Source organism: Emericellopsis atlantica, assembly GCF_019669845.1.
Source record: "Emericellopsis atlantica unplaced genomic scaffold F5Z01scaffold_2, whole genome shotgun sequence".
Taxonomy (NCBI): domain Eukaryota; kingdom Fungi; phylum Ascomycota; class Sordariomycetes; order Hypocreales; family Bionectriaceae; genus Emericellopsis; species Emericellopsis atlantica.
In genome coordinates this window covers 397,212-424,175 of record NW_025764704.1, presented here as the reverse complement: position 1 = coordinate 424,175, position 26,964 = coordinate 397,212, and the positions used below count along the sequence as shown (strand labels likewise).

General features: G+C 54.0%; 8 protein-coding genes across 8 annotated transcripts; 4 read left to right on the top strand and 4 right to left on the bottom strand.

Annotated features, from left to right (window-relative positions):
- Nucleotides 1-594: 594 nt before the first annotated feature.
- F5Z01DRAFT_689758 (ICL/PEPM_KPHMT enzyme superfamily-like protein) lies at nt 595-1,739 on the bottom strand (the record flags this gene model as incomplete). The annotated part of the gene is made up of 3 exons (XM_046266092.1): nt 595-1,145; nt 1,198-1,253; nt 1,303-1,739. The coding sequence occupies 3 exons, from the start codon at nt 1,737-1,739 to the stop codon at nt 595-597; spliced, it is 1,044 nt and encodes a 347-aa protein (XP_046122371.1).
- A 1,373-nt stretch (nt 1,740-3,112) lies between these two features.
- Nucleotides 3,113-5,249, top strand: F5Z01DRAFT_700742 (uncharacterized protein; the record flags this gene model as incomplete). The annotated part of the gene is made up of 3 exons (XM_046266403.1): nt 3,113-3,520; nt 3,578-4,476; nt 4,522-5,249. Coding segments are annotated over exons 1-3 (1,944 nt in total), but the record flags the coding sequence as incomplete, so codon positions are not given.
- Nucleotides 5,250-5,604: 355 nt separating this feature from the next.
- F5Z01DRAFT_746753 (fungal-specific transcription factor domain-containing protein) lies at nt 5,605-8,446 on the top strand. Its single transcript, XM_046266960.1, has 4 exons — nt 5,605-6,040; nt 6,090-6,120; nt 6,170-6,848; nt 6,897-8,446. Exons 1-4 carry the CDS (start codon nt 5,869-5,871, stop codon nt 8,283-8,285), a joined length of 2,271 nt encoding a protein of 756 aa, XP_046122369.1. The 5' UTR covers nt 5,605-5,868; the 3' UTR covers nt 8,286-8,446.
- Nucleotides 8,447-8,850: 404 nt separating this feature from the next.
- Nucleotides 8,851-11,522, bottom strand: F5Z01DRAFT_670164 (uncharacterized protein; the record flags this gene model as incomplete). Its single annotated transcript, XM_046264521.1, has 3 exons — nt 8,851-10,734; nt 10,789-11,303; nt 11,351-11,522. The coding sequence occupies 3 exons, from the start codon at nt 11,520-11,522 to the stop codon at nt 8,851-8,853; spliced, it is 2,571 nt and encodes an 856-aa protein (XP_046122368.1).
- A 6,207-nt stretch (nt 11,523-17,729) lies between these two features.
- Nucleotides 17,730-19,759, top strand: F5Z01DRAFT_196693 (amidase signature domain-containing protein). The gene has a single exon (XM_046258056.1). The coding sequence runs from the start codon at nt 17,955-17,957 to the stop codon at nt 19,551-19,553; it is 1,599 nt and encodes a 532-aa protein (XP_046122367.1). The 5' UTR covers nt 17,730-17,954; the 3' UTR covers nt 19,554-19,759.
- A 206-nt stretch (nt 19,760-19,965) lies between these two features.
- On the bottom strand, nt 19,966-21,654 carry F5Z01DRAFT_670162 (TAP-like protein-domain-containing protein; the record flags this gene model as incomplete). Its single annotated transcript, XM_046264520.1, has 1 exon — nt 19,966-21,654. One exon carries the CDS (start codon nt 21,652-21,654, stop codon nt 19,966-19,968), a length of 1,689 nt encoding a protein of 562 aa, XP_046122366.1.
- Nucleotides 21,655-23,059: 1,405 nt separating this feature from the next.
- F5Z01DRAFT_632519 (uncharacterized protein) lies at nt 23,060-24,013 on the top strand (the record flags this gene model as incomplete). Its single annotated transcript, XM_046261864.1, has 1 exon — nt 23,060-24,013. The coding sequence occupies one exon, from the start codon at nt 23,060-23,062 to the stop codon at nt 24,011-24,013; it is 954 nt and encodes a 317-aa protein (XP_046122365.1).
- Nucleotides 24,014-24,183: 170 nt separating this feature from the next.
- F5Z01DRAFT_670160 (Alpha/Beta hydrolase protein) lies at nt 24,184-25,297 on the bottom strand (the record flags this gene model as incomplete). The annotated part of the gene is made up of 2 exons (XM_046264519.1): nt 24,184-24,797; nt 24,850-25,297. 2 exons carry the CDS (start codon nt 25,295-25,297, stop codon nt 24,184-24,186), a joined length of 1,062 nt encoding a protein of 353 aa, XP_046122364.1.
- Nucleotides 25,298-26,964: the final 1,667 nt, after the last annotated feature.

Here is a 26,964-nt window from a genome sequence, read left to right as displayed (position 1 = left end):
TCCTTGAAAAAGAACTAAGGGCCAGTCTGTTGGCACAAATGTCTGATGAGTGGAGAGGGCCAGAAGTCTGGGTTAAGGGATGCTTAAATACGTGAAGAGCTGCATTATTTTGTGTCACGCAAGATCCCCACGCCTTGGAGGTGATTGTGCTACCCCACAAACTTTGATCCCCAGAAAAGCAGCCCCGGATTCTTCCCCGCTCAACGAAGGTTATTTTCAGCCCGCCATGAAGCGTCAGAACATGGACGACTTGCAAGCTATGTGATTGTGAATATTCCAAATTCAGCTCTTGGCGCCTACGAGGGTGAGGCGCTCCCCCACTCAATAGCGTCCCATGAACATCGGCATTGTCCCGCGGTCACGTCGGCTACGACGCGACGGTTGTGACAGGTAAGTTCAGGATATTGGCGGGTTGGATCCTTCTGGTGAGCGGGTCGTACAGGCATTGAGTCCGAGTCTTAGCCTGCGCGGACCGGCCACCGATGGACTCAAATGTTGTATGACCTACATCCACTTGCTCACTGATCCGGACTGCGGCGCGTATAATGCAGATTAATAGCTAGCCTCGCATGTAAAGTAACTAGACGCTATTATTCACTTCGACCACTGATGTCCATTGGCGCCCGTGGTACGCCCCTCATACTCATACCGCTCTTCCAGCTCATAATACTCGTCAAATCCGACGCCATGGCACACCTCATCGTAGGTGAGGATCACAGGCGGCCGTCCGGTGCTCATGGACTTCTTGATGTTTTCCAGAGCGTCCCGGACGCTCTTGAGCTTGGCTGCCACCAGGGTCCAGGGATAGGCCACAACAGAGTAGCCCATCTTGGCCAGTTCCTGAGCCGAGAGTTCCTCAGTCTTGCCACCCTCAATGATGTTGGCAAAGACTGGGAACTGAAGATCTTGCCTCAGACGCTCCATGCTTGCCCGATCGGGAAGGGCCTCGACGAAAATGGCGTCGACGCCAATCTCAATTGCCTTGCGAGCGCGCGTCAAAGCCTCCTCATACCCATGAATCAGACTATCGGTGCGGGCCAGAATCCAGATGTCCTGGCCCTCATTGCGGGCGTCAACGGCGGCTTGCCAGCGAGCATAAGCCTCCGTACGGGAGACAACAGACTTGCCAGTAGTGTGGCCGCAGCCTATGGTTTGGTTAGCTTCGCGTGTGGCTGGTGATGTGTGATCAAGACGTACGCTTTGGCCAGGTTTGGTCCTCAATCATGATGCCGGCAGCCCCAGCAGCAGCGAAACTAGGCAAGTCAGCTAGCCGTACCATGTTCGCAGGAAGAAACAACTCACCCTTGAACTGTACGTCTCACGTTCATGGGACTGCCGTATCCCGTGTCTCCATCAACACAGATAGGGATGGTCACTTGTCGACTGACTTCCTGCACCTTGGCCACAACCTCCTGGAATGCAATGTACCCGGTGTCCGGGAGGCCGAAAGATGAAGCCATGGCATAGCCTGCCAAGAAAATCATTGGAAAGCCGGCTTCCTCACACAGACGCGAGCTGAGAGCGTCATAGCTGCATACCGTAGCCACAACATTGGAGGGGTCGCCGTGTGCCTCGTTGACAATGCCGCGGAGCCGAGAGGCCTGGATTGATGGGATGTTCCCGCGACAGTTCTTGAATTGAACTGTCACGCCGGCGTCCGACGGCTCAGTGACTACCGAGGTGGCGCTGGCCTTGTGCTGGAAGGGGTAGGGGTTGGGGTTGACGGTAGAGTTGGACATCTTGGGCTTTGGGATATCTCTGGATGTAGCTGGGTGGTACTTTTCCTGGGGACTTTGATTCGAAATCGTTTTAATGCTGCTGGCACTGCTCACGACGTTTGATAGCTTCAAGTCTCGTCAGATTTATACTAATGCTTCTGGCTTCGTGGTATCAAGCAACGCCGACTTCGGTCCCGAAAGCCAGCGTCTTCAGCCCTGGTAACAGCTTGATTGAGGGTTAGGCTTACTGAAGATGTGGGAACCCCAGGCTATGCGCATATTAACGCTGGACAAGCTTATTCTTTGGGACAGATTATCCGCCTGCACAGGCGTTTCCGATAACACGATGAGGTTCGATCCGGGAGCTCCGCCAGACGTGGTCTGGCCAGTGACCGGATACTTACGGACAGTACCGGTTACTAATGTTATAATCCTTAATCCCTGGAGGGCTGCGTGACCTTCCACCCCCGCATCATCCCTTGCTCCGCGCGTACATGATACATTAGCTCTGCGCTTGATTCCCCGCAAACCCCACAAGCGAAGCAAGTGGCAATTCTGAGCTTGACTTTTGTGTACTCGCTTAAGCTTTGCCAGCATCGATCAGGGATCAGGATTGCGTCTTTCATGGATCCTAGAATTTGCCGAGCAAATACGGCGTGCAATGCGAGCAAAGGTGTGTGTGCCAAAGCTGGTTGAACGTACTGTTTTGTACAAAAATGCCCATCCTGACACGGAATGAGAAGAAGCTTGAATGCTTCCCGTCTAGACCCTGGAGCGACTTGAAAGTGGCCAAGCATTGATTTGGGGTGCCAGCTGACTTGGCTGCTGAGTGCTGAATCCCGGGACCCGAACCTGCAAAATAATGTCGGCAAACACTCCGACGACGTTTCTCCTCATTTCCTGAGACTGACCTGTACATCTTCCGATTATCGCTTCGGTCTGGTCTACCTAGCCGTTCGGCCCATAGCTCACAGAGCTCCGGTTGCGGCAGGTCTAAGCCATGTGTAGCCTCGTTTAGGCTCGTTGTCGAATGTATCACCCAGAGACGCTCGGCTCAAGGCGTCCTTTGTCCGAAGTGTCTCAATTGCCGACGTTGAGAATCACCGAAGCTACGGGTCAACAATGGAATCGCCCAACAAGGATGGTAGACGACGCTTCAAGCGTGGCTACGTTGCCTGTCTATCCTGTCGAGCCCGCAAGGCAAAGTGCATCATTGTGGATGAGCAGCCGCCATGCGAAAAGTGCAAGCGGGAGCATCGCGAGTGTGAATTTGCACTCCGGGACAAGCAGCCGCGACAGCGCGAGGCTCCCAAGTGGACTAGACCACCGACGGCGAGGAGCAGCACAGCTTTGCGTGCAGCAACAGCCTCAACGTCTTCGACCGAGGAGGGTGGAAAGCAGAGTCGTCAATTGAACAGAGAGCGCCACAACGACACACCTCCCTCAACTATAGACTCGGATGATGAGCGGCGGACTGGCGACAGGATGGATCCTCTGCAAAACGCCGATCCATCCATGTACAACCGCATGGTGTCTGCGATTGTGACAGGCTCAAATGACGCCTTGGATGTCCTTTCGGATGCAGTCAGGCCATCAGACGTGAGGTCAACAACGGGCACCATCGACAGCCAGCAGCCAACAGCTTCCAGCATATTAGTCGTTCACAGTGGAAACAGCAGTCTCGGCTTTATCATCACACGCATGTCGCGCCCTGATGAAGAGACGCTGGACTTATGGGATAGGTCGAGATTTGTTCGCCAGGGCTGGTTTACGGCGCAGGAAGCTATCACGTACATTGATCTGTCAGTATTGAGCGCTGCCAACCCTTCCAAAAAACCTCCAGCTAAGACGTGGCGAAGCTTCTACAAATATCTGGCCCCGCTGTCTCCTATCATGCTAAACCAATTCAACGACCATGCGGCGCATCATCGACTAGTTGTCGAAGAAGCGTTCCTTTGCTGCACTATCCTTATGATCTCGTCACGGTATTTCACCTTACCAGGGTCCGGCGGTTCTTCGAGGAGCCACTTTGTTCATAATAGCTTATGGCATCATTGCGAGCACTTGTTGAAAAAGCTGGTTCTGGGCCTCGAGAAAAAATCGACATCGAGGATTCGTGTCGTGGGAACCGTTGAGGCCTTGATCTTGATATCAGACTGGCAACCGCGCGCGGTGCATTTTCCCCCTGATAGTGAGGGATGGGATGAGCTTCTCGTATCACCAGGGTATGACCGCAGAGACCGACAGTTGATGACCGAAAACGAAGAGCCGTTACTCAGGTGGCGTGAAGATGTCTTCGAGCCCGCCAAGAGGGCCAACAGGATGACTTGGATGATTCTGGGGACCGCTTGCAACCTAGCATACGAGATTGGAGTCCTGTCGCCCGAGAGGCCCCAGGCAGTTGATACCAGCGATCCCGATGAACAGAGACGGCGAAGGGCGCAGAAGGTGCTGTACGCATACGTTACACAAACCGCGACACGTCTTGGTCTCCCGGGGGTATTTCCCGAGAGTGTGAGCCTGGCAGTGGCGCGGCCCATGGTAGACAACCGAGATGGAACCGGCTCACCGTCGTGGAACTCTTTCCTTGATCTCACACTCGAACTCACGCAGCTTGCTCATACGGCCACGTCGCTCTTCTTCCGCTCCGACGCACATCTAACAAGTCAGATACAGGGTGACCATTATGCCGACCTACTCGATCACTACCTGGCCAGTCTCATCAGATGGCAAACCAAGTTTAACATGAAAGCGACAGGTACGTAGTGCCTAGCAGTTGGCCCACCCTTTGCTAATTCGTAAGAAATACATGAGCCGCTGCGAGATTCCCTACTGATCGAGTACCATCATCTCAAAGCATGCGTCAGCGCCGTATCTATCCAGGCCGTCGTAGCCAGAGCGTCCGAGGCCGGGCTCGATACAGCTGCGGGAGCTGCGGGAGAGAGCCTTGGTGCTTTCATCACCACCAGGGACGCACGGTTTTTGCAAGATGTGATCAACGATAGTAAGCGGGTTCTGCAAATTGCCACAGCGACAGAGTACAACAAGTACTTCCCCTATGCTCCGTCGAGGATTAAGATCAGCGTGATCTCGGCATCTGTGTTCCTGCTTAAAGCACTTAGTGTTGGTTCCACGACGACAGACGTTCAAGAAGGGTTGCATATACTAGACATGTGCACCTTCAAGCTGAAGCAGACCCCACCAGATGACATGGACTTTGCGTTGCGATATGCATCTCTGGTCGAGAAGCACACCGCACAGTTCAGGGATAACCTCACGCCTTCAAAGATGGCGCACGCAGATATCCGGATGGCAACTCAGACCCCACACTTTATCAATACCGAACCATCAATGCCCATGGACGGATCTATAGCATATGGAAATTCGGTCAACCTGGAATTGGGCGTGGATGAAACTTGGATGGGTCTCCCCTTTAACAGCGGCATCGCGCCGTTCAACTATGCGCATGACCAGTTGTCAATGGGACTGGATGTTGATTCTTTGAACTTTCTCTGGAGCTTGCCGGACATGTCTGGGTAGCTACTCTATATACGCGCGGCCCGTAGTGTAAATCACACAGAAAATTGGACTTCATCAAGAACAGAAAGCTGCCACTTTCAGGATACAATGATCTTGCAGATTACAATCAAAGAAATAAGCGAGAAGCGTGAGATCTTACCGGTGATCCATTCGAATACCCTGTGGGGCTGGCTCACGCAGTTCTTGATTATCCGCTGATTTTTGTCCAGCCACGTTCTCGACGAGCGGATATTCACGGCTGGCCACTACCCGACCGCTTCCATCCGGACAGTCTGCGCACGCTATCTAGATCGATCAAGGGTGGTTTCGAGGGCTGCCTGGTTCACTTTCCCTGGCAATTAATCCTGGCATACACCAACAAGCGCCGAGCCACATGATGCAGTAATCGTGATGACTGCCGGTTTCGGCGTCTCGCAGGACACGTCCAGTGTCTGGGATTCTAGGCCGCGCTTATGCGAGATCCTCGGTTGGCGATGGCCTTGTAATATTGATTGGAGACACACGCAAAAAGAAGCATCTATTACCTCGAACCTATTTGCTCATTTCAATAACACATTGCCCTGTCATCTGAATATTGGATATCCAGGTCTCAAAGCAGAGCGTCACGAAGATGCCGAAATCGACTCGGAAGAATGGCCATGAAGGCATGGTCCTCACTCTCGAGGACAAAGGGACGAAGCGAGGGCGTTCATCCATAGCGTGCCTGACTTGCCGGATGAGAAAAGTCCGATGCGACGTGATGAGCGGCGCACCTTGCTCGAATTGCAAACTAGATGTCATTAGTAAGACCAACTTGCCATATTCCAAGCATGTCGCTAAACTTGGCTATAGAATGCGTCGTCCGACGAGACCGAAGGAATCGGTAAGTTTGGCAGCGGGAGCTTTGGGCAGTCCACTCTAATTCTCTCCAGCAAGCACTTTGCCTCGTTGCTGCCGGTCCGTGTATCAGATATTCATCTACAGGACTATGATAGAGACTCTGAGAAGAGCGAGCGGCCGTGGCATCGCATCCTTGATACTGGCCCGGTCGTCGCATCGCCCAACACTATTATTGCCGACCCAGTCAGCAATCCATCCGCGTGTCAGCCGAATGGCAACAGCTCTCGATTGCTCCTGAACGCAGACGGCGATTTCACGGCTGCTCGTACACCACCACAAGCCCATGATGTTGCTAACCGACCCCAACGTGCGATTTGCGGGCGCATCGATATCGAGCAGCAGGAGAAGCGGTCATGGGAGCGTCTCCCACACTTCATCGAGCCAATTTCCGATACAACATTAAGTGCCGGTCATATCATCTTCCTAGAAACACAAGATGTGTTCAATTTGCCCAACTGGTCTGTGCAAACGGCATTGATTGAAGCATATGCCGAGTATGCCTATCCTTACATGCCCTTGATCCAAGTTCATGAGTTCTTGGGCGGTGTCGAAGACGCATCTATCGGCGGCTCGAAGAGGTACAGTCTCCTTCTCTACTTTGCCTTGCTCTTTGCGGGGGCCGCTTTCGTGGATCATAGCCGCCTGGACATGAACTCGACGGGCTTCTGCAGTAGAAAGGCAGCCAGGAGGGAGCTTTCCAGGAGAGCAACGGTATGCATTACTGGCGACGATACTTTACAATTGCTGACTGCCTGTTAGCTCCTGCATGATCTAGGCTTCGAGAAAAATTGCGTTGTCCTGACGCAGACCGCACTTCTCATGTCTTCGTGGTCCGACATTGCCCAGGATAACAAGGACAGCTGGTATTGGATGGGCCTCGCTATTTCGAATGCTTTCGCAAGTGGTCTCAACACCAGACAAGTCCATCAAAGCGTTACACAGACCGAGCGCAAACTACGAAAACGCATTTGGTGGTCATGCTACATGCGCGATCGGTTCCTCGCCATGGGCCTCCATCGCCCAGCTCGAATAAAGGATGAAAATGTCAGCATACCAGGGCTAGAAATCTCTGACTTTGAGCTCGCTACATTATGTCGCGATAACACAATCATCAAATCCCACAAGTCTGTGTTATACCGACTTGACAAGCAGGTTGAGCTTGCCGAGATATGTGTCCATAGATCGAGGCTCTCCTCGCTCATCGAAAGTATTCTCACCACGCAAGCCGCCTGCGATGATCTTGAGAGACTGGGTGGAGAGCCGGAGACGGTACCTTCGAGTCCCAGCATCGACGACGTGTTTGCTCACTCCGCCGCCTGTCTCGAGCTCTGGAGCGCCAGCATCCCGACATCGTGCGAGTACAGACCAGATAAAGACGACGACGTGACGCCAAGCTTGGTGCTGCACCAGAGCCATCTTCAGATGACCTTTCACACACTCATGTATACTTTACACAGGCCAAGGGCCTTGCCAGTAAGGCACAAGAAACTCCACGCATCACCCTCCTTGTTCAGCAACGGCTCTGGGCGTGAGCTTCTGTCGTCCGCGATCGCTGTCACATCTATCGTCACCGACCTGCGAAACCTCGAGCTGGACTCCTACCTGCCAGTTTCGGGTGTCACTATCATATTCCCCGCCATGGTGATCTGTCTCTTGGAGATGAGGAATGAAGATCCTGTTTCGCGGCAGGAGGCAAGCATCCGCTTTGCCACATGCATGAAGGTCATGGAAAGTTTGCAGGAGACATATGTCGCGGCTGATGTTGCGATCAAGTACTTCAACGCCGCGCTAGAGAAATCTGACTTGAAGCCACCGGTAATGCCGCTGCAAGAAAGTGTGGAATCTCCTAATTATCTATATCCGGACAACCTTTCTTCTGACGGTGTACGTGAGGATACAGCTACCTCGCAGATGAGAGTCGACTTGCTATGCAAGGCAAGCTTTGATTCTGCCGTAATGGGTACCGGCATTTGTGACGAAAATGGTCATGTTGTAACACAAGATGAGCTGGGCAACGTTAATTTCGAAGTGGATGCTCTCACCTGGTCGGATCTCACAATGGACTGCGAGGAGTGGACTGAACCATCTACAGTTGTTATGGCACAGGTAGAGGATACGTCAGTAACAGCTGACCAAGTTCCTGTGTGAGTATGATTACCATCAAAACAAATTCATGGGGGTTTAAACGAAGTTTACTCTCTCTGATCTGCGCACATCGCTATACAACCAGAGCAGCCCAGTGCTAGAGTGCACAATGTCCTGCCTCAAATCAGCGCAAAGCAATACCAGCAGCGGGATACAACCAGACCTCGACTTCCAAATAACCAGTAATCACTCGTCTAGGAGATCTATTTGTACTTGAATGGCCATAATGTGTTCCCCGTATGTGACATGTTCGGTGTTTCCGCTATCTGGCACCCGGAGGTTATGAGCCAATCAGGATCACCGACATGCCCTGATTGGGACATGATTCCACACGCCCACACCCCTCGACAACTTATTGACATGTGATATCAAGACAGACATGACTATTATCTGGATCCCGGATCTCACATCGGACGGTAACCCTAGTCAAACATTACTCTGTCAATATGAAAGAATATTCGCTATTCAGAAGGCGACATGCCCACATACAACCCCAACGCCAATGGCAACAACAACACCCCTTACCAATTAGCAAAACTATCGTAACAAAAAGACACAGCGAATTCAACTACTCCTCAATCACCCATTCCCGCGTCATCCAATACTCCATGCGCCACAGCCCTTTTTCGGCCCAGATCTGTTCCTGCTGCTTCCGCGCAGCGTCCGCGTCAAAACGGTATCTCGCGGCCAAGCACTTCGCCCCAGGAACGTACTGTCGGACTGCATGTAATCCGCGGGTCTCTTTGTCTCCCTTTTGGTCCGCTGCGTTGAGCTTTGCGTCTGCCTTGCCATGGTTTGTCACGACGTTCAGAAGTGGACGACACGCGCGCAGCCCATGGGCAGCTTGGGCACGCGCATCCGTTGCCCAGCCGTACATTGGCTCCGCGCTCTTCTGAGATTTGGTCTCACGATATGTTATCCACCCATCCAGCTTCTCCGACCAGACGTATTGCTCCCCCCTCCAGACGACAGTTTCATAGGGATGCGCATGGGCCGTCACAAGGGCGTCAATCTGCATGCCGATGTCGCTTTCGCATTTGACCACTGTCTCTAGATCCTCAATCATCGCAGAGATCTCCGTTGAAAGGTGATTCACCTGCCTCCGCCAGGGATTGAGGTCGACAGCGCCCTCCGCATTTTGGACAGCGTGGTAAAGGGGCGCCCCGGGGCGAAAGTATAAGACCGCCCGTTTAAATGTCTTCCAAAAGTCGAACCCGCTTTCTTTGTCCTTAATGTGCTTGAGATTTTCGATCGAGGCGTGGGCCAATAGATGCCGGAGCATGTCGAGTTGATCGCGCGTGACTTCCAGCTGAGCTAGCAAGCTTGTCTTCTGCATGCGCTGCTGCATGTGGACTCCAGGGTGGTCTGAGGAGACTTCTGTCTTTGTCTCTTTGACATCCTCCAATGCCTTCATAGGGGATAAATGGGCGTTTGGACTGTATGTCACACGTAGTGGATCATCGTCGGCACGGTAGTCGCGGCTGTCGTTTGAGCTGTCCAGATCAGCGGCATAGGAAAGCTCGTCCAAGCGATTCTGAATGTCAGAAAACCAATCCTGCGTGTGTCTGCTTTCCGAGGCTGCCACTCCCAGTTGATATATGGAAATTTGCAGGTTATGTCGTACAGAGCCGTGCAGGTGAACGAGGTCAATGAGCGTGGCCTCGCCACGGTTCTTTGGAACAACCAGGCTCTCAGGGTCAAGAACAATCGTATCTTTGTCGAATCCAGGGGATCTCGAGAACTCATACGTCTTGGTGTCCCAGAAATCACCAAGAGGTAAAACATTCTGGAAGATTGAGGTGATGTTATGCGTGGGATCCTGATTGCTCCAGGCATCGCCAGAGCCGAAAGCCCGGAAGCTCGAAAGCGAGATCAAACCACGGTGCATGGCGGACAAGTCGTCAAAGAGGGGCAAGGGCTCTGAGAAGAGGTCGGCCGGGGCGCTGTATGAGGCAGTGCCATCGAGAAAGGGTTCGTTGTAGTACGCTGGCTGGTGACGAACTGCGAACGGATCTCCGTATATGATACGGTACGGTAGCCAAGCCGAGCCAGCAGCCAACATCAGGAGTAGGATGGCGTATAAGGCAATGGCGAGGCAGTTCCACGCCAAGTTGGGATTCCATGGAAAGTTGCTAGGATCTTGGGGTCCCGGCACCATACCGCCGGCACCAGGTATCTCAGGTTGCTCAGACGACTCCCGGTCCTCACGTCTTCGAACTCCAGAATAGCTTCCCTCGCCTTTATGTTCTTTGTGTCCGGCACGCTCCCTACTGTTTGCCGAAGGACGCTCTTTTTGGACCGCTGGTTCGTCTTCTTCTGGAAACTCTTGGCGGTTTTGGCGCCTTCTTGACCTTTTTCCCCGGGGTGGTGTCTCGGGGTCACAAGGCCTATTATGTCCCTGCTTGTCGTCATCGCCATTGTGGCCCAGATTGATTGGCACGCTCATGGTCTCCTGTGTGCGGTTACTACCTCTAGCACTTTGGCACCTTGGGGGACTTAGACGAACCTCACGGCTATCACCTTCTGCGGCAGCGTCCACGTTGGCCAAAGGCACCCTTCCCCTCATTGCCGTTGATCTTTCTTGCTGCTGAACTTGTTCCTCTGATTTGTCCTGGGCATCGCAAGATCTCTCATTGAGCTCGCGGCACAGGTCATCCTGGGTTCTCTTCTGCATCTGACGAGATGGCTGCACCGAGTGCTTCGAGTTGAGGCGCTGCAAAGGCGAGGATGGAATGGATGATGGCGTCGAAGCAGAAGTTGCATTCATGCCCGTCCGTTCTTCTGGGGTACCAAGTCGCGGCGACTCGAATGCAGAGGTTGACGGAGGTGAGTACGTTAAAGGGTGAACAGTCTTTGCAGAATGACCTTGATACCCAAGTGCGGCCTGGTTTACTGCAGTAGACTTGGCCATTTCTTCCTTCATTGTTCGATGAGCTTTGCCAGTGGTGGCTTGACGTTTGCCACTACCAGCCCCCTTTTCTTGCTTTATCTGCGCTCGGCGCGCTTTATCGAACTCCTCAACTAAACTTCTGTTAGCCCGCGAACAATCAATCCTTGGAAGTACTCACGAGCGTTTGCGCTCAGTAGCGGGGATTCTGGCATCATCTTCCTCGTGCTCCGCGTTGCCCGTCGCGTTGCAGGAGACGGGAGCTGGGTGTGCTGGCCTGGTGTGCGGGGACCTATCTTGCTGAAGTTTTTGTTTGCAGGGGCACCTGCGGCAAAGTCACTCTGGTAAGCCATGACAGAAATTGTGCGTGTGTTAATGGTGAGTAAACCGTCGTGTGGATATCACTACGAGGTAGCAAGCTGCATGGGAATCGTTTGACGCTGTAACACGCTTGTGCGGCACAATGCGAATTGAGTTTGTGAGAGGAAAACACCCCTCGAAGTGAGTTTTGCTTCTCTATTTAATAAAATCATGTCGCTCTTTGTCGATGCGTGATTGAGGAACTAGTGTTGCCCGGAACGTCTGTGCGTTTGAATCAGAGGTGAGGAACAATGACGGATTCACGAGTGCATGTGCGACTTGAACTGGTCCGCGCAACGGCTAGCATTGAGTGACAAAGCCCGTCAGGGCGATGACATGGAAATCAGTTCCAAAAGTAGAATGTGACAAATAATTCTAATGCGCCATTGTTTTATTGGCGTACATGTGGCTCCTTGTCTAACGTTTGACAAACGCGCATACCGCGCTTTAGGGCAAACTCGATCGGGCTATTTCAACAAGCTTTCCATATGCCTTGGCTTTGATCTTCGAGGAACAGGAATTTTGGCCATGTGACAATGGTTGAGGGCTTTTGTTCTTTGTTAGCACCATGTCAACTGCTGTAGAACACCGTGGCGCCGACGCGGGCGCCACCGTATACTAGGATCCAACTGCCCAGGAGGGCCACCTGTCGCGCTGCAGATATGCGGAAAGGCTTTATCGCATCCAAAGGTCGTTACGCTAGCCATGGTAGCCCAGCTTGTGAAATCTGCGACGTTCGTCTGAATACCTCCAGGCAGATCATGTCGAGATGCAGCCTCCGGCCCTGGGGCACATCACCATCCCATCCATGCAATGTTCAGGCCACACTGCCGCTGCTAATTTCCTCGCCCCTTGACAACTGCAAGCCTGATAATAAAAGATTTTCCCGGAAAGTACACGTCCTGTAGTCAAGTTTCATAGAAAGACATTACCCTGCCGTAATTTAAAATCTCACATAATCTACACGTGGGAGCGTGACTAGAGAGTTCTCGGCGTTTCCTTCACTCCCACCCGTTGTCAACGGTCCAAGGCAAACCCTGACAGCCCTTTCTTCAACGGCCAATGACGATATATCTTCGGTGGCGGTCCCTGTAGGCTTTCATTGCGCATTTGAATCAGTCTCACCTGACTAACGTTTTCTTGGTGGCAGTGCTTCATACGGATAGGCAGCCAAGCAAGACTACGCGCGCTGGATGTGTCGCCCTCATCTACGGTTCACAGGGGAATTTTGGTCTGGTTAACTTGTCAAATTATGAAGCACCATCTTATTTTCAACTGCGTGGATCCTCGATCGGCAGACGACATTCCACCAAGGCCTTGTCTGCCCCGTCCTCCGGGTTCCTCCCGGTGTATCTTGTCCCCCATGACTGTCTTGATAAGGACGGGGCTGTGGTGTACATCCGCCTCTAGCCCTGCCATTCATCGATTACTCCATTGCCGCCTACTTGACTTCAAACTGACTACCAAGTCCTTCCAGACTGTCGGACGTGGTCTCCGAATAAGGATTGGAACCACGCTCGCTGGGTGCGGGAGAAGAAGGTCTTGTCTCGCCATCTCCTTCGGCTGCCATGCTGTCGAAGGAAGCAGCTGGATCAGACGCTGGTAGGCCTTGGCTTGTTGCGGCAGGTCCCTGATTCCCCTTGGGAGAAATGTTGGTTTGGTGTTGAGCGTCCTTTCCCTCGCATTGTTGGGTCTTGTGGGGAGTCATTGCTGCTTGAAAGGAGTATTTTCGAGGTGCGTTCGTTGCTGTAGCTCGGTCAGTGCCTCTTTTCCAAAAGCCTCGGTTTTGTTGTCAAGAACCTGGTGATCAGCAAGGGCTTAACAGATGTTCTCTGGAGGCTGCGCTGCTCTGGATGACCTGCAAGAAGGAGAGATCAATCCTCCAGACTTGACTACCGGCGCCGCATTTATACTTTTTGGGGGGCCTAGGAGGCAGTCCTACTCTAGCTACAGCTGGCATAAATTGCACTGGACGTTGCGAATAGTTTGGTCATCGCATGCATAGCCCAACCCTACCAGGACCACTTCGCCAAAGTTGATACTGATCGTCCGGGCAGTCGATCGCAGGCAGGCTCTGCTACGACACGTCTGACACCCGTGCCTTTGAAGTTGCATATTCGAGATTAAATAAGTGAATTACTGCATGGGTCAGGCCTTCGGGGGGTTTGATGTCCGTACCGCCCCTTGCACTTTCGGTATTGCTAACATGAACCTTGTCGATTTCAATCGCCCCACGTTCGCGCATGCCTGTTGCTCTCCATCTTGTCTCTTTTCCCGAACAACCCAAATCTTCGAATCAAAACCCTAGACTGCATGGGTCTCTCTATCTTCGGACTGAAGTTTGAGCCCGTACATGTCAAGTGCATGATCCTCCCCCTGTTCATCGTCGGTCAACCAATCACGGGGCCTCGCGGTCAGAGTGTATCTTTTGGTTAGTCCAAAGATTTAACCTCTTACTTTAATTCTTCCAGCCAGTCTTTGATATTCAGAAGGGATTCCGCCGCCACGCCTAGGCTGAACCGCCACAACGACCCCATGTCTGTCCAGTATGTTCAGATCAGACGTGGGTAACTCGTGCGCAGGTCAAAGCTCTCGGCGCACTGATTGTCGAGCGATCAGGCTTCGGACTTCCACCAATGTCACACTTCAGTACGCGCATCTGTTTCTTTACTGGATTCAATTGGCCTTTGGTTTGCCGGGCGCAGTCGTGAGACATGTTATCGGCTCCGCAAGGGGCACTGGCTCTGGCAGCCGATCTTTTTTGTTTATACTGCAGTATATGACTACCAACTGGCTGCATCATCACACATACATCAACCCAGGAGGAAAGATGTCGATAGGCTCATGGGCCTGCTGGCGTTCCCCGTAGTCGAGCGCGCAGGAATATCATGGGCTGTTACCGTTGTTGACTGGACCCAACTGGCTGATACCCGCATGGGCTTGCGCCATGTGTACGGATGTAAAGGCGATTTCCTCACTTACAAGGCAGACGACAAGGTGCTGCGGATAGAAATTAAGATCGTAAGGTGTGGTACAGGGGGTCAGCTAACCCTGTCCCTGCTAAACAAAGCGAACGGTATATTGGCATCTACGTCGCGCTCCTCAACTCGTTCCTAGCCTTGACATTTCTTTATTAAAGGAACTCTTTAGCTCTCTACCATTCAGAACTGCGATGGGTATTAGCATCGGACACCACGTTGGTGATCTACACGCAATATATGGTACATGCTTATAGTTAAAGCCCAGTTGCAAGGTGGTCTAGTCATAGACGCTATGTGGCAGTGCATGTCCCAACAAATGCGGCCGAATAGGGTTCCTTGACGTCTTCGCTTCTCTCGAGCCTGGTCGATGTAGCACCGCTTCCCACAACCGTTGCCGTGTAGTTCTTTCGCCACAGGGCCGATACTTTAGCGCACATGTGTCTACCTCCCCATAAATTCCAACGTCTTGACCTAGGAGTAATCGGCTTTCGGAACAGACGAAGGTGATATCCCTTTAGAAAACTGTGCACCGACGCCTTCTAGGTCGATCGTAGCGCTGTCCGATTCCGACGCAGATTCGAGAATGAATCGGCTCTCCGTACTTGACACAGTTGAAGTTTTGTCTCCACGGATCTTGATCGGCAGATTATTACTGTTCGAAATCTGCACGCTTAGACTGCCGGCACATGTCTCCCTGCTGGGTTTGGTTGTATCTTGCATCCTCGAAGGATAGGGCTATGCTCTTGATCGTTCCTTGTTGGCTCTTCGTTTTGCACGTGCTAATAAGCAGGACAATGGAACTTCTTGTGCTGTGGGGTGTCTTAGTAGGATTCAGTTTCGTGGGGTGCTTGCTCTGGAACTTCATACCTTGGTTGTATCTCGACCCAGACGCCGCCGATTTACCGGCGAAATGCTAGCTACGTGGCGATAAAGCTACTCTATATAGAAATCTCGAAATCGTTCGCCCTCTACAAACACCTATACTTATACAAATCCCTGCGAGTCCGCATGAGTACTTGCTTTCATAGGTAATTCACACAGGGGCGTGCTATGTATCGACACATGGCAAGTTCCGGTCGTACCTACACGCTGACACCGATGTAGCGTGCAGTTGCCTTAAAACATATTGTATACTTATAGAAAAAAGGCATCTCTGGTCAGACGGAACGGCGTTGCTTTGAGCTGTTATTGGATCTCAGCCCTGTCTTAGCCCCTGAATATTCTGCCTGCGCGCCAGCAAAGGACATGGGCGAACCAGATCACGCCCAAAAAGATTGCTTTACCGCCTTTCTTACTAGAAAGATCAGAATTGGGATTCCAAGATAGGCTGCAAATAATGCCATCCGCCAGGAAACAATTGTGACTGAGCTCAGTACTGGTTGCATCGACGGCTTGTTGGAGTTGCGGTGTGGAAGAAACCGCTATAGTTGCGAGGCTTATTTGTAACAAGCCATCTGAGCCACGAGAGTGGCAGGACAACATTTTGAATGGCGACACACGCTGGTAGGTCTCGAGCATTCGACCAGCTGCGATGAGAAGGTGCGCCGGATGTCAAGCGTCCAGTCCCTGGACGACCATCCGACCACAGCAGCATAGCTTCATGTTCTAAGGGTCGGGCACAAATTTTCGCGTTGATGTTGAGAAAATGAAAACAGATAGAGACTGATTCAACGGTTCTTGCCTATGGTGCTGAGCTTTTCGGCTGTAGATCGGGCTGTTCTTTGACCACGTCAAAAGTTGAGATGATAAAGCTGCAAGCATTGGGCCAGATCGATTTGCCGCACTGCGATTGGCTCCATTGCATTGAGCGGTGAAATTCCTTGCCCAGCCTCGAGTCCTCGACCACATCATCAAACGCGCTCGTTCTGAGCATCGCCCCAGGCCCAGCCGCCAGGCGTGGGTCCTTGCGACGTGACACTGACACACGTGGCCTCGAATACGCACGACGACGTGTCCCGGTGTTCGCAAACTATAAGCGGGATGCAAGCTGAGGAATTGCGAAATGGTTGCTAAACGCGGTGGCTTCATTGTTGGCAGCACCTTCTGACGCAAATATACTAATTATCCTGTGTTTCGCGCGAGTTGTACATGTATATTCCGGTTCTCGGCATGCCTGGAAACATGAAATGTCGACTTCCGATGGTGTGGGTCCTGGGGGTGAAACCTATCAGAGATTCAGACTCAGTCACCCTAGCAAATCCGTCCCGTGAGCCACGGGTCGCTCTAATTACTCTCATGCACCAGTGCTAGTATTACCCGCCCCTTTCCAAATCTGCAGAGGCAATGGCAGGGCTGAGACCGACTAGCTTCCCGTTCCTCCCGGAGAATGACCTTGTGATGCGTTGGGGAGACGGTATTCCCGATGCCCAGTCACTGTCTTACATGTTGCTCACGGCTCTCTGCGCGGTCAGCGCCCAAACGACCGCTCTAGATGCAGTCTTTGAGTCCGCGTTGCTCCATGGCCCTCCCGTACCTGACTGCGATAGATACTTCTCCGAAGCCGTTTCCAAAATACCGGAACGCATTATACAATCACAGGACCTCGACTACTTACGATCATTTGGCCTCTTGGCAGTGTACTCATTGCGACGCGGCAATCACGGCGATCTGCACCGATATCTTGGGCTATATCATGCCTCGGTGGCCCAGAATGGCTTCCATGACGAAAGTCGCTGGCCCGACGACATTTCAATATCTGAGGTGGACGATCGGCGGCGGCTCTTCTGGTGCGTCTATCGCCTGGAGATACACTCTGCCTGCGTACTTGGTCACGTCGTGCGCTTGCCAGAAGCGCAGGTCTCCGTCCTCTACCCCAGAATCACTCCGGCCATGGACCCAGAAACACACATCTGGACTGCCGGGTGGGACTACATCACCGACTTGTTCCGGCTTCTGGAGTATGCCATCTTCTGCCTGCACGGGTGCAAAAGCCGCAAGCTGCTGCTCGCCGTGCTCTGCGATCGACCCTCGCCTACTACGTTACTGGACAGCGTGACGCGGCTCAAAGCCAGCAAGTCGCGGATATTGCTTGGGTTGGGCGACGCCGACAACGACTTCCAGAGTAACCGGTGCAAATACATGGCGGTTCAAATCACATGTACAGAGGCGCTGGTGAGCATCATGGCCCTCCTGTACTGCCAGGCCCCTGCCCACGAGGTGATGGAACTCGCCGAGAGATTCTTGGAAGAAGTGACAAGGGCACCTCTCATCATATTCAAGGTCGCCAGCAGCCAAATTGTCCATCAACTGCTTGGTGTCGGCCACATGCTGTCCAACGCCTCGCGGTTCGACAATGGTCGGTACCGGTCCGAGGCCAAACGACTGATTGCCTTCCTAGGGGACCTGGTGAGGAACTTGGAGCATGACATTCCCTCTGCTTCCAAGGCCGGCGAGCGATTGCTCAAGCTGGCGGAAGCCACTTTGTAATCCATATTTCAGGGCTGAATGGAAGCGTTCAGGGTCGTGCACGGTCGCGCCGAGTCGCCTTACAACGCCGAGTACCTGACGGCCGCGTTCGCCTCGGGGTCGTCCAACGGCTCGGCGACGGCAACGGCGGCAAGTTTCGGCGTCTTTGGTACGGGCGAGGAAACCATCTCGTCCGGCCGTTCGCCCGCCTCGAACAATGGGTTGGTGGCTTATACGCCGTCCAGAGGCCTCATATCGATTAGGGGGAACTGGCCGCTTTTTCCAACCTGTGACACAGTCGTGCCACATGCGCGAACGCTGGAAGACATGTTCGCGCTGCTGGATGTCATTGTTGCCGAGGATGAGAAGAAAACGGGCGAGTTTTGGAGGGAGCAGCCCTTCGTCCAGCTTCCAGACGTCAATTCGATTCGTCCACAGTCGTATCATCAGCTCGCCGACACCAAAGCACTCGCAGGCAAGAGGATTGGCGTCCCCAAGATGTACATTGGAAAAGTCGATTCTGATCCGACGGCCAGAACGGTCAACACTCGACAGTCCGTCATTGACCTCTGGGCAAACGCCCGGAAAGTCTTGGAGTCGCTTGGTGCGACCGTAGAAGAGGTCGACTTTCCCGTTGTCACCAAGTTTGAGAGGCCGGATCCAGAAAGCAGCCCTGGCCAGGAGAGTATTGCGCCACCTCACAAGAACGACTTCGACATGTGCCAACTCATGGCATATGCCTGGGACGACTTCCTCGCGCAGAATGGCGACGCCAACGTGGCTTCCAATCTTGGGCAGGTGGACTCCGGCACCATATTCCCTCGCCCTTCAGGGTCTATCCCCGCTAAGTATGACTCCAACGATCCTCTTGTGCGCCATACGGACGTCGTCGCGCATATTACTTGTGGGCGCGTCCCTATATTTGAAGTCACCGGTCTCGGTCAAGCTCTGCAGAATCTCGAGGCGAAGCGCAAGTCCGACTACGAGGACTGGCTGGACGAACGCTGTCTGGACACTGTGGTGTGGCCTTGCAACGGAGACGTTGGAAAGGCTGATGCGGATGTGGATGAGGCGTCCGCGGCAGCGGCATGGCGCAATGGTGTGCTCTATTCAAATGGCAACTGCGCCATACGCCAGCTGGGCATCCCGACTGTCAGCGTGCCCATGGGAGTCATGGCCGACACGCGCATGCCCGTCAACTTGACCTTTGCATCCAAGGCGTATGATGACGGCAATTTGTTCAGGTATGCCTACGCCTTTGAGCAGGCCAGCCGACTGCGCCAGGCTCCCCCGAGAACAGGCGCGTTGGCGCCAGATGCCGTGACAATTTCGAGTGAGGTAACATTGGGAATGGAGCCGCCGCAGCTGACATTGGATGAAGCCACGAAGACTGGGAAGAAGCTTCACCTTGCAGGCAGCGTTGAAAAGGACGTATGCGCGTTGCGTGTCTTTGTCGACGGCGACGAAGTTGAAGTCTCGAAGAATGCACACGGAAACTGGGAGGCGGGCGTTGATATACGTGACGCCTGGAAGGGTCGGCCTGAAGAGAGAGGCGTGCCGGACCCTGACAAGGCCATGGTGATTGTGCTGGCCATGGGGAGAAATGGGAGGTCGGCGGGCAAACTGTTGTTTTTGTAAAAGGCACCTAACGTTTCCATCGCGACTTCAATCGTGCAGAAGCGAACCCTACCAGTGTATCTGGGCCAGTTGCTAAACGCCATACCCCCAAACGGAGCATAGTCAATGTCGTAGTGAAGCATGTTGTTAGTGAAACGAAAGGGTTCGAAGCTCTCCTGCGGGTACCAGATGGGTCTAATCGTTTCCTTGTTCGTCAAACCATAAAGCGCGCGATTCAGGTCTTCAACAGCCCTGTACCCATCAAGCTCATTGGAGAACATCTTCAAACAGAGCCAATTTGCGTAGGCAATTTGGAGATGTCTTGTGTACTGAGCGACTTGACTGTTCGAATGACCCCCTCGCCAACCGATCCTCAACGCCTGATTCACTGCCAAACACGGAATCCCACCGTGAGCAGTACATGCGACACCACTTATGGCTTGAGTACCTGTGCACCTACAGTGGTGTTGGTGCCGTTGGCGTGCTTGCCCGTCAACTCAGGAAGGACAGTCTCCCAGCCATATTTCCCGTCAAAGAGCTCAACCTCAACGGCACACTTGACCTCCTTCTCCTGTGGCAGTTCGCCATCGACAAAGTACGCCCGCACGGCCTTTGCCGCGCACAGACCAACCTGAACAAGCAGGCTGTGGCCATAGCTGTCTTGGTGAATCAGGTGGCTATCCTCTATGGTCCTGCTGAGATTCCTGGCCGACTCGAGGGGCGTCACCGGGTCGTGGGAGTTGCCCACCATGAGGATGGGGAAGTTGGGCTTGAACTGAAAGTCTCCTTCGTAGCGCTCGACGGCGGTCATGTGCCACTGCGCGCAACGGGCCGGTGTGTTGTGGGCCACATCCGCAAAGCGCGAGTTCTTCACGCGGCCCTCGAAAACAGGCAGCATCTCCTCAAAGGTGTTCTGCTGGAGAACGTCGGAGCACTTGATGCCCCAAAGTGCCTCTTGGTCGTGGGCCACCCGGGCTTCGTCGTCGGCTTCGGGCTCGTCCATACCTACTTGGGCTGCACCAGGGGCGACGCGCTTGACGAGGGCCCTGAGCTGGCTGTGGTCGTGCGCGTCGCTGGCATAGAGAGCATAGAGCTGCGCGGAAACCTGGGGGAAAAGAGGCGGGAAGTAGAAGCCACCCAAAATGATAGCCTCCACAAGACTGTAATCGTAGAAAATGCCGCCAAACGGCGACGTGGGGTCTGGGACGACAATGGGGTGTGACTTGAGTTGCTCTAGCCATGCGAAGATCTTGGTCTCGATCTCGTCAGCATCACCGAGAGCGGCGAGCGGACACGCGTCTGGGTTGGCCACGCAGCCATCCCGAAAACCCTGCCACGAGCCGTCCATTCCCAGAGGCAATTGTATTTCCCTGTTGGCGTAGTACTCCATTGGGTTGACCACGCCGTCGAGGACCATCTTGTCGATACGGTCAGGGAACATGACTGCAGCAGTCGAGCCCAGTAGGGTGCCGTAGGAGGTCCCGTAGTATCGCAGCATCCCATCCTCCTCGAGCTCGGCGACCACCTGGAAGAGGTCCCTAACAGTGGCAGCCGTGCCGATGTAGCGACCAGTCTCGTTCATGACCACTGCGCAGTTCTGCGCAAAAAGGTCTGCCTTGGCCCACAAGTACCCCAGAGCCACGTCGCTCGAGTTTCCGCTGATCGAATAGCCACCGTAGGCTCTCGCCGCCTCGGAACTGTAGCATGAGAATGGCAGCGTGCCGTTTGTGCCGCGGGGAATGACATTGACCAGGTCATACTGCTCGCCAGTCATGGCGGAGAGCTGGGGGTAAAACAGTCCCAGATCTTGGATACCCGGCGCGCCAGGGCCGCCAAAGTTGACAAAGACGCTGCCCTTGGACGGGCTCTTGGCAGCGGGCACGCGAATAATGTCGATCCTGATCTCGTCGGTAGAAGAGTTGTCCGTATAGTCGAGAGGCACATTCAAGCTAGCACACTCGAGTGGGGTGTCCTCGGTGAAGGGGTCAGTGCAAGCACCAAAGCTCAGTCCTTTGTCTTGACGTTTGTTGTTGCTGCTGCTGCTGCTGCTACTGCTGTCGGCGGTGGGCACTGCGGCGGCCAACGATGCCGCAGCCAGGATGTTGGAGAACCTCATCTTCATCTTTGACGCAGAGGCGCAATGAAGGGAAACAGAGCGATTGTGCTACGCGAGGACCGCGATAAGCACAAGCGAGGAGGCGCCTCGCGCATTAGAACGACATGAAGGATTCTCGACGCCTTCGATCATTGAGGTTCGAGGTCTACAACCGTGGTTGCATAATAACTGGTTCTCCTTTTCGGACCCGACTTGGTGCACTGACGGCCGATCCCCCCCTGCGACAACCTGCATCTTTGATCCTTTCGCTGTGGAGCGATCTCACACGCAGCGACTGGAGGCGGCGTGGGCACCGGTCGCTTGCCTCTGGTTGTGTGCCGCGCGTTTGCGCTTCCAGATGATCGCCATAATGGCAGTGGTGTGATGGCAGTGCTCGTGAAGATCGGTACAGGCGTCTGGTGAGTGCGACGCGCAATGCCCTGGCGCAGTGGGATGGATAGACTGGATTGGATGTATTAGGTTTCGCTTTTATGTCCGAGGGAATGGAATTGATGGACGCTGCCTGACAGTTTGTACGGATACCTGCATAATTATCGTTCCCTTCGCGCAAGGTACCCTGTCGCAAAGGCTTGATTACCTTGCCAAGTGTCGTCATCACCAGGGAGTCTCACAAGCTCAAGGCAGCGAGCCCGATCTTCATGTTCTCTTGGCCTTCTTCTATCAATGCTTGTTCGTGCTCGCACAAGCCTCATGTTGCTTGAGCTCCAGTCGACTGCCGTGCCACCTAGCGACCTGTGTGCACCGTGACAATTGATCACAGCAGGATGGCATAAGTAAGCTGCAATGGTGTTGAGAAGCGCAAAAATAGACACTCATCAACTTTCGGTAGATACCTTTGATTCAATGACGTCTTCTCCTCTGCAAGGCTCAGGGCCGACTAGGAAGTACTTGTACTCCCACGACATCCTCCACCATCTTCCAGCATCAATCGCCAGCGCCAAAACCCTGGTCTTGACCTGAGCATCTTGAAACGAATCATGCAGACTTCGATCAAATCCAATTCATGATCAATGTTGCTAACACCAGCATTCAAGAACTAGTTACAACGGCGCACATCTCACCGGGCGTAGAAGACAAGCCCTAAACCTACGTGTAACGGCCGGGCCGCACCCGAACGCCCAGCGGCCCGCCCGCGCGAATCTCAGAGACCGCGTCGTCGTGTGTACGCCGAGCTCGGTCCTATCTACTCCGCCAACATGCACATCTCAATTTCTGGACCAGCAGATCCAAGGCACCTTTACGTTCTTTAGCCCGAGCCCGACTGCGCGGGGGGATATTGGGGTTCTCCACGCGGGGAGCAAACAGCCCCGAGCCCGGATGACCTCGCCACCAATCTTCCTAGACCTAGTCTAAAGGTACGAAATCATCCTCGTCCTTCTGTGTTCGCATAATCATAGCTCATACGCTCATCATGTCTTACTCTGTGGCAGGCAAGACAGCCATCGTGACGGGCGCCGGCTCAGGCATCAACCTGTCCTTTGCCACTCTCCTCCTCTCCAAAGGCTGCAATGTCGTCTTTGCAGATCTCTCCCTACGTCCCGAGGCACAAGCGGTGGTTGACAAGTACTCATCATCGTCAAGCCCACGGGCCGTCTTTGTCCAAACCGACGTGACTTCGTGGCCTGACCTCGAGCGCATGTTCCAGGCCGCCCTGGTCGAGTTCGGCGATTACGACATTGTCTGCCCTGGTGCCGGCGTGTACGAGCCTCACTGGTCCAACTTTTGGATCCCTCCCGGTGCTGCGGCAAGTCGCGATCATCCAGCATCCGGGCGTTACGCGCTCCTCGACATCAACCTCTCCCACCCCATCAGGACGTCACAAATTGCCATCTCAAATTGGCTGTATCCTCGTCGCTTAGAGGCCACCAAGCTTGCTACTCCTGAGAAAGCGTCCCCGCAGAATCCAAAGAAGATCATCCACATTGCATCAGTGGCCTCGCAAATTCCCGTCTTCAGAGCACCGCTCTACGGGGCGTCCAAATTCGCCATTGCAGGCTTCGTCCGCTCCATCGCCCCTATCGAGACCTATGGCATCACCGTCAACGCAGTCGCGCCTGGCGTGGTCAAGACACCCCTCTGGACGGACAATCGGGAGAAGCTCGCCAATGTCGACGTGGCCAAGGACGCATGGGTCACGCCCGAGGAGGTCGCCGAGGCGATGCTGCGTTGTGTCGAGAGTGAGGCGGGCGGCGTGGTGCTCGAGGTTGGTGCGCAGCGGACCAGGCGGGTCGACGTGTTCAACGATCCCGGGCCGGACATGAGTCCCGAAGCCGGGATGTACACGAGCAATGGCGCGGTGGGCGATGCTGAAGTGCATTCATTCCTTGGGGATAAAACTGTATGGGGCTGGCGATCCAAGTTGTAAGCAGCGGTAGTACACTCACAGATTCATAGCCAGGGGCACAACATTGAGAGCGTGTTGGCCAACTCCAGGGCAGCAATGCTTTGACGGTTTAGATTAAATATTAAGTATCACTTACAAACACCGTTCAAACATGGCTCGACTTGTCCTGGTGTAGACGCGCCCTTGCTACACTATAGCAAGGTGAAAGCGACCACTCCAAAGCACGCACCCGCCAATGTCGCGAGGTGCGCCCGAGTCCCCGTCGCCAAGTCGCCCTCGTCGTTGGTCTGTTCCGGCCCAGCACTGTCAGTCGTGGACTCCGCCGCGCCGGTCGAGCTGGCAGTGTCTGCGGACGTGCTCTCGTCGCTCTTGGATGACGAGTTGGTGGCTACAGTAGACGTGGCTGCCGTGCTGGTAGTTTCCTCTTCCGCATCAGTCGAGGTCGAGGTCGATGTTTCCGTGGCCTTGGTCTTGGTCGCCGTCTTCGACGCAGTACTGCTTGCTTTCGTGGTCGTGGCATCCTCATCATCGCTACCTCCAGCCGCGGCCACCCTCTTCTGCACCCACGCGGCGGCATCGTCGCTGTAGACGTCAAAGTAGTTCAGATGCGTGGCGACAACGTCCCCTCCGGCGCAGATGGGATCTGTCACGACGCAGTAGTTGTGCAGCGCGTCGCCATACTTGGCCAGGTTGGCGAGCTGATCCTCGGGGCGTGGGAAGATACCCTCGCTGTCGGCCCCGGAGAGAACGTTGTACGGCTGGCCAGCAGTGTGACGGACATCACCAAAGATCATGGCCGCAACGACTTGCCCTGTCAGCGATTCATGTCACACCATCCCATCAGAAAGACAACTCACTCTTGTTGCCGGGCGCCTTGTCGGCATCGAGTCCCACATTGTCCTGCTGGACACAGTCCTCAAACAGCACTCCACCTCCACCGCCCAGCACATCCCCGGCGACCTGGCCACCCTGGCTGTACCCACTGACCACGAGCTTCGCGTCAGGGCATCGCTTGTTGTAGGCCGTGATCTGCTTGACACCGTTGGCGGCACCCTCGCTCACCGACTGGCAGTACGGCGCCGGGAGCGGGTTGTAGAACTCAATGTCCTCATAGTCGCAGTTGTCGAGGCCAGAGCAGATGGCCTGGACGAGCGCGCCCTGCCGACCAGGGTAGGGCTCGTTGTTGCCGCGGGCCAGGAAAATGTGGACATTGTCGCAAGGCTGGTTGGCGCTCGAGCGAGGGTCTTGCGCGGTGGCTGCGGAGACCAGCACGCTGGCGGATGCCAACGATTGAGCGAACCTCATTGTGGGCGAGCGTGAGGATGTAGAAGGAGGATAGGAAGAGGAATAGGACCAACAACTGCCAGATGAGCAAGAGTTCGTGTCGGCACGCTGAACTAGCGATCTCATCAAATCGTCAACACGTGAGTAATTTTCCCCTTTCACGATGGTCTCCACATGGCGTGCGCCTGGGGGTCCCTGGGTTGCCAATGCCGTCACGACCAGACTCACGAGTCACGATAAGCGCAAAGAATCCATCGGCAGGGGTGGGGATCAGCCTGATGGAGCCTCGCGAGCATCACAATACGAGTCGATCGCGGCGTAGTTGGGGCGGTGGGCTCTGCTAGCTCTTCGATACTCCAGTCTCAAGATGGCTGTGTTCTTGGTGCTTGGTCGATCAACAGCTGGAACTCTGACAATGGCGCCTCGAAAAAAGACTCGAGAGACCTCAGAGAAGGACGAGATGCTAATTATAATTAATAACCCGCACGGCTCTGCCCGTGCGCCGACAGGGGTCTCCAATTCAGACACCTAAAGGACGTGCGTGCGTCAGAGTCGAGTCCGATACCACTTCCTGACGCGGAATCCAAGCCACCATTTCGTTCAGCGACGGGTTGTGCCTCAGCCAGGACCTTTTGCCATGGCGTATCCATGTTCGTTGGGAGATGGATGTGCTCAAGTCCTCCGGGGGCGTCACAAATCGGTGCCCATACTTCTGAATTGAACTACCCTGCAAAGCACGATGTCGAGGTAAAACGAACATGTCTGTGTACATGAATGCATGAGAAAGAAGACAATGCAAATCCCAGACGCTCTCTTCTGCTCTGGACGTGATTGCCTTTTGACTCCTAAATGGTACTTATCATCTGACAAGACGGGTTGGTAGCTCCTTAGTTGAGATATGTCGAGCAATGTCAATCCTCATCAAGCGTCAATTCAGTGAACGTTCACACAACAACAAACGTGTCAGCGCATTCTCCACGACCTTATACTTTGCAAAAGTGCGAATCTAGCGTTGTAAGGCGACTTGCCATTGCGCTAAAAGAGAATGTGTGATCGGCCTAATCTTAGCCTCGTTAACCTCATGGCCGGTCTTTTGTTGGTACGGATTTCATACGTACATGTCTTCATCGCGAACCCGTGCAGCGTGCTACGTTGCAACGCAGCAACCCCAGCATCAATCAAAAGGATCCCCAGCAATAAACACCAGGTCCCTGAAATGAGATTCAGCCGTCGTCCCGTTCCGCGCGCCTCATTGGCCGCCATCATCCCCCGCAACCCTCCATTTTTGCACCAGTATAAGTACGTACATGCGGCGATGCTCAAATCACCAGGGGAAGTAGACAGTACAGCAACAATGGATCGTTGCACAAGGCCGACTGGCGGAGTTGGTTCATATGCACAGATATCTAGGTTAACGCGGTCTTAAATGTCAGCAGGTCTGTCTTACTCTATCTATATAAAGGGAGGGAGGGGGACCAATGCAACCCTCTCCTCACCGTCTCGACAATTCCCATAAACTCATCTCGCTCCTTTGACCATGCTGCGCACAATCGCCCTGGCCAGCTGCGCTGTTGGCGCGGTCTTTGCATCATCCAACTGCGCAAAGCCCACCCTCAAGGCCCCGGCGTGTCCCGACAAGGGCACCATCACGTACGAGTCCCGCGTGCCCACGCAGGCCAACGACTTCC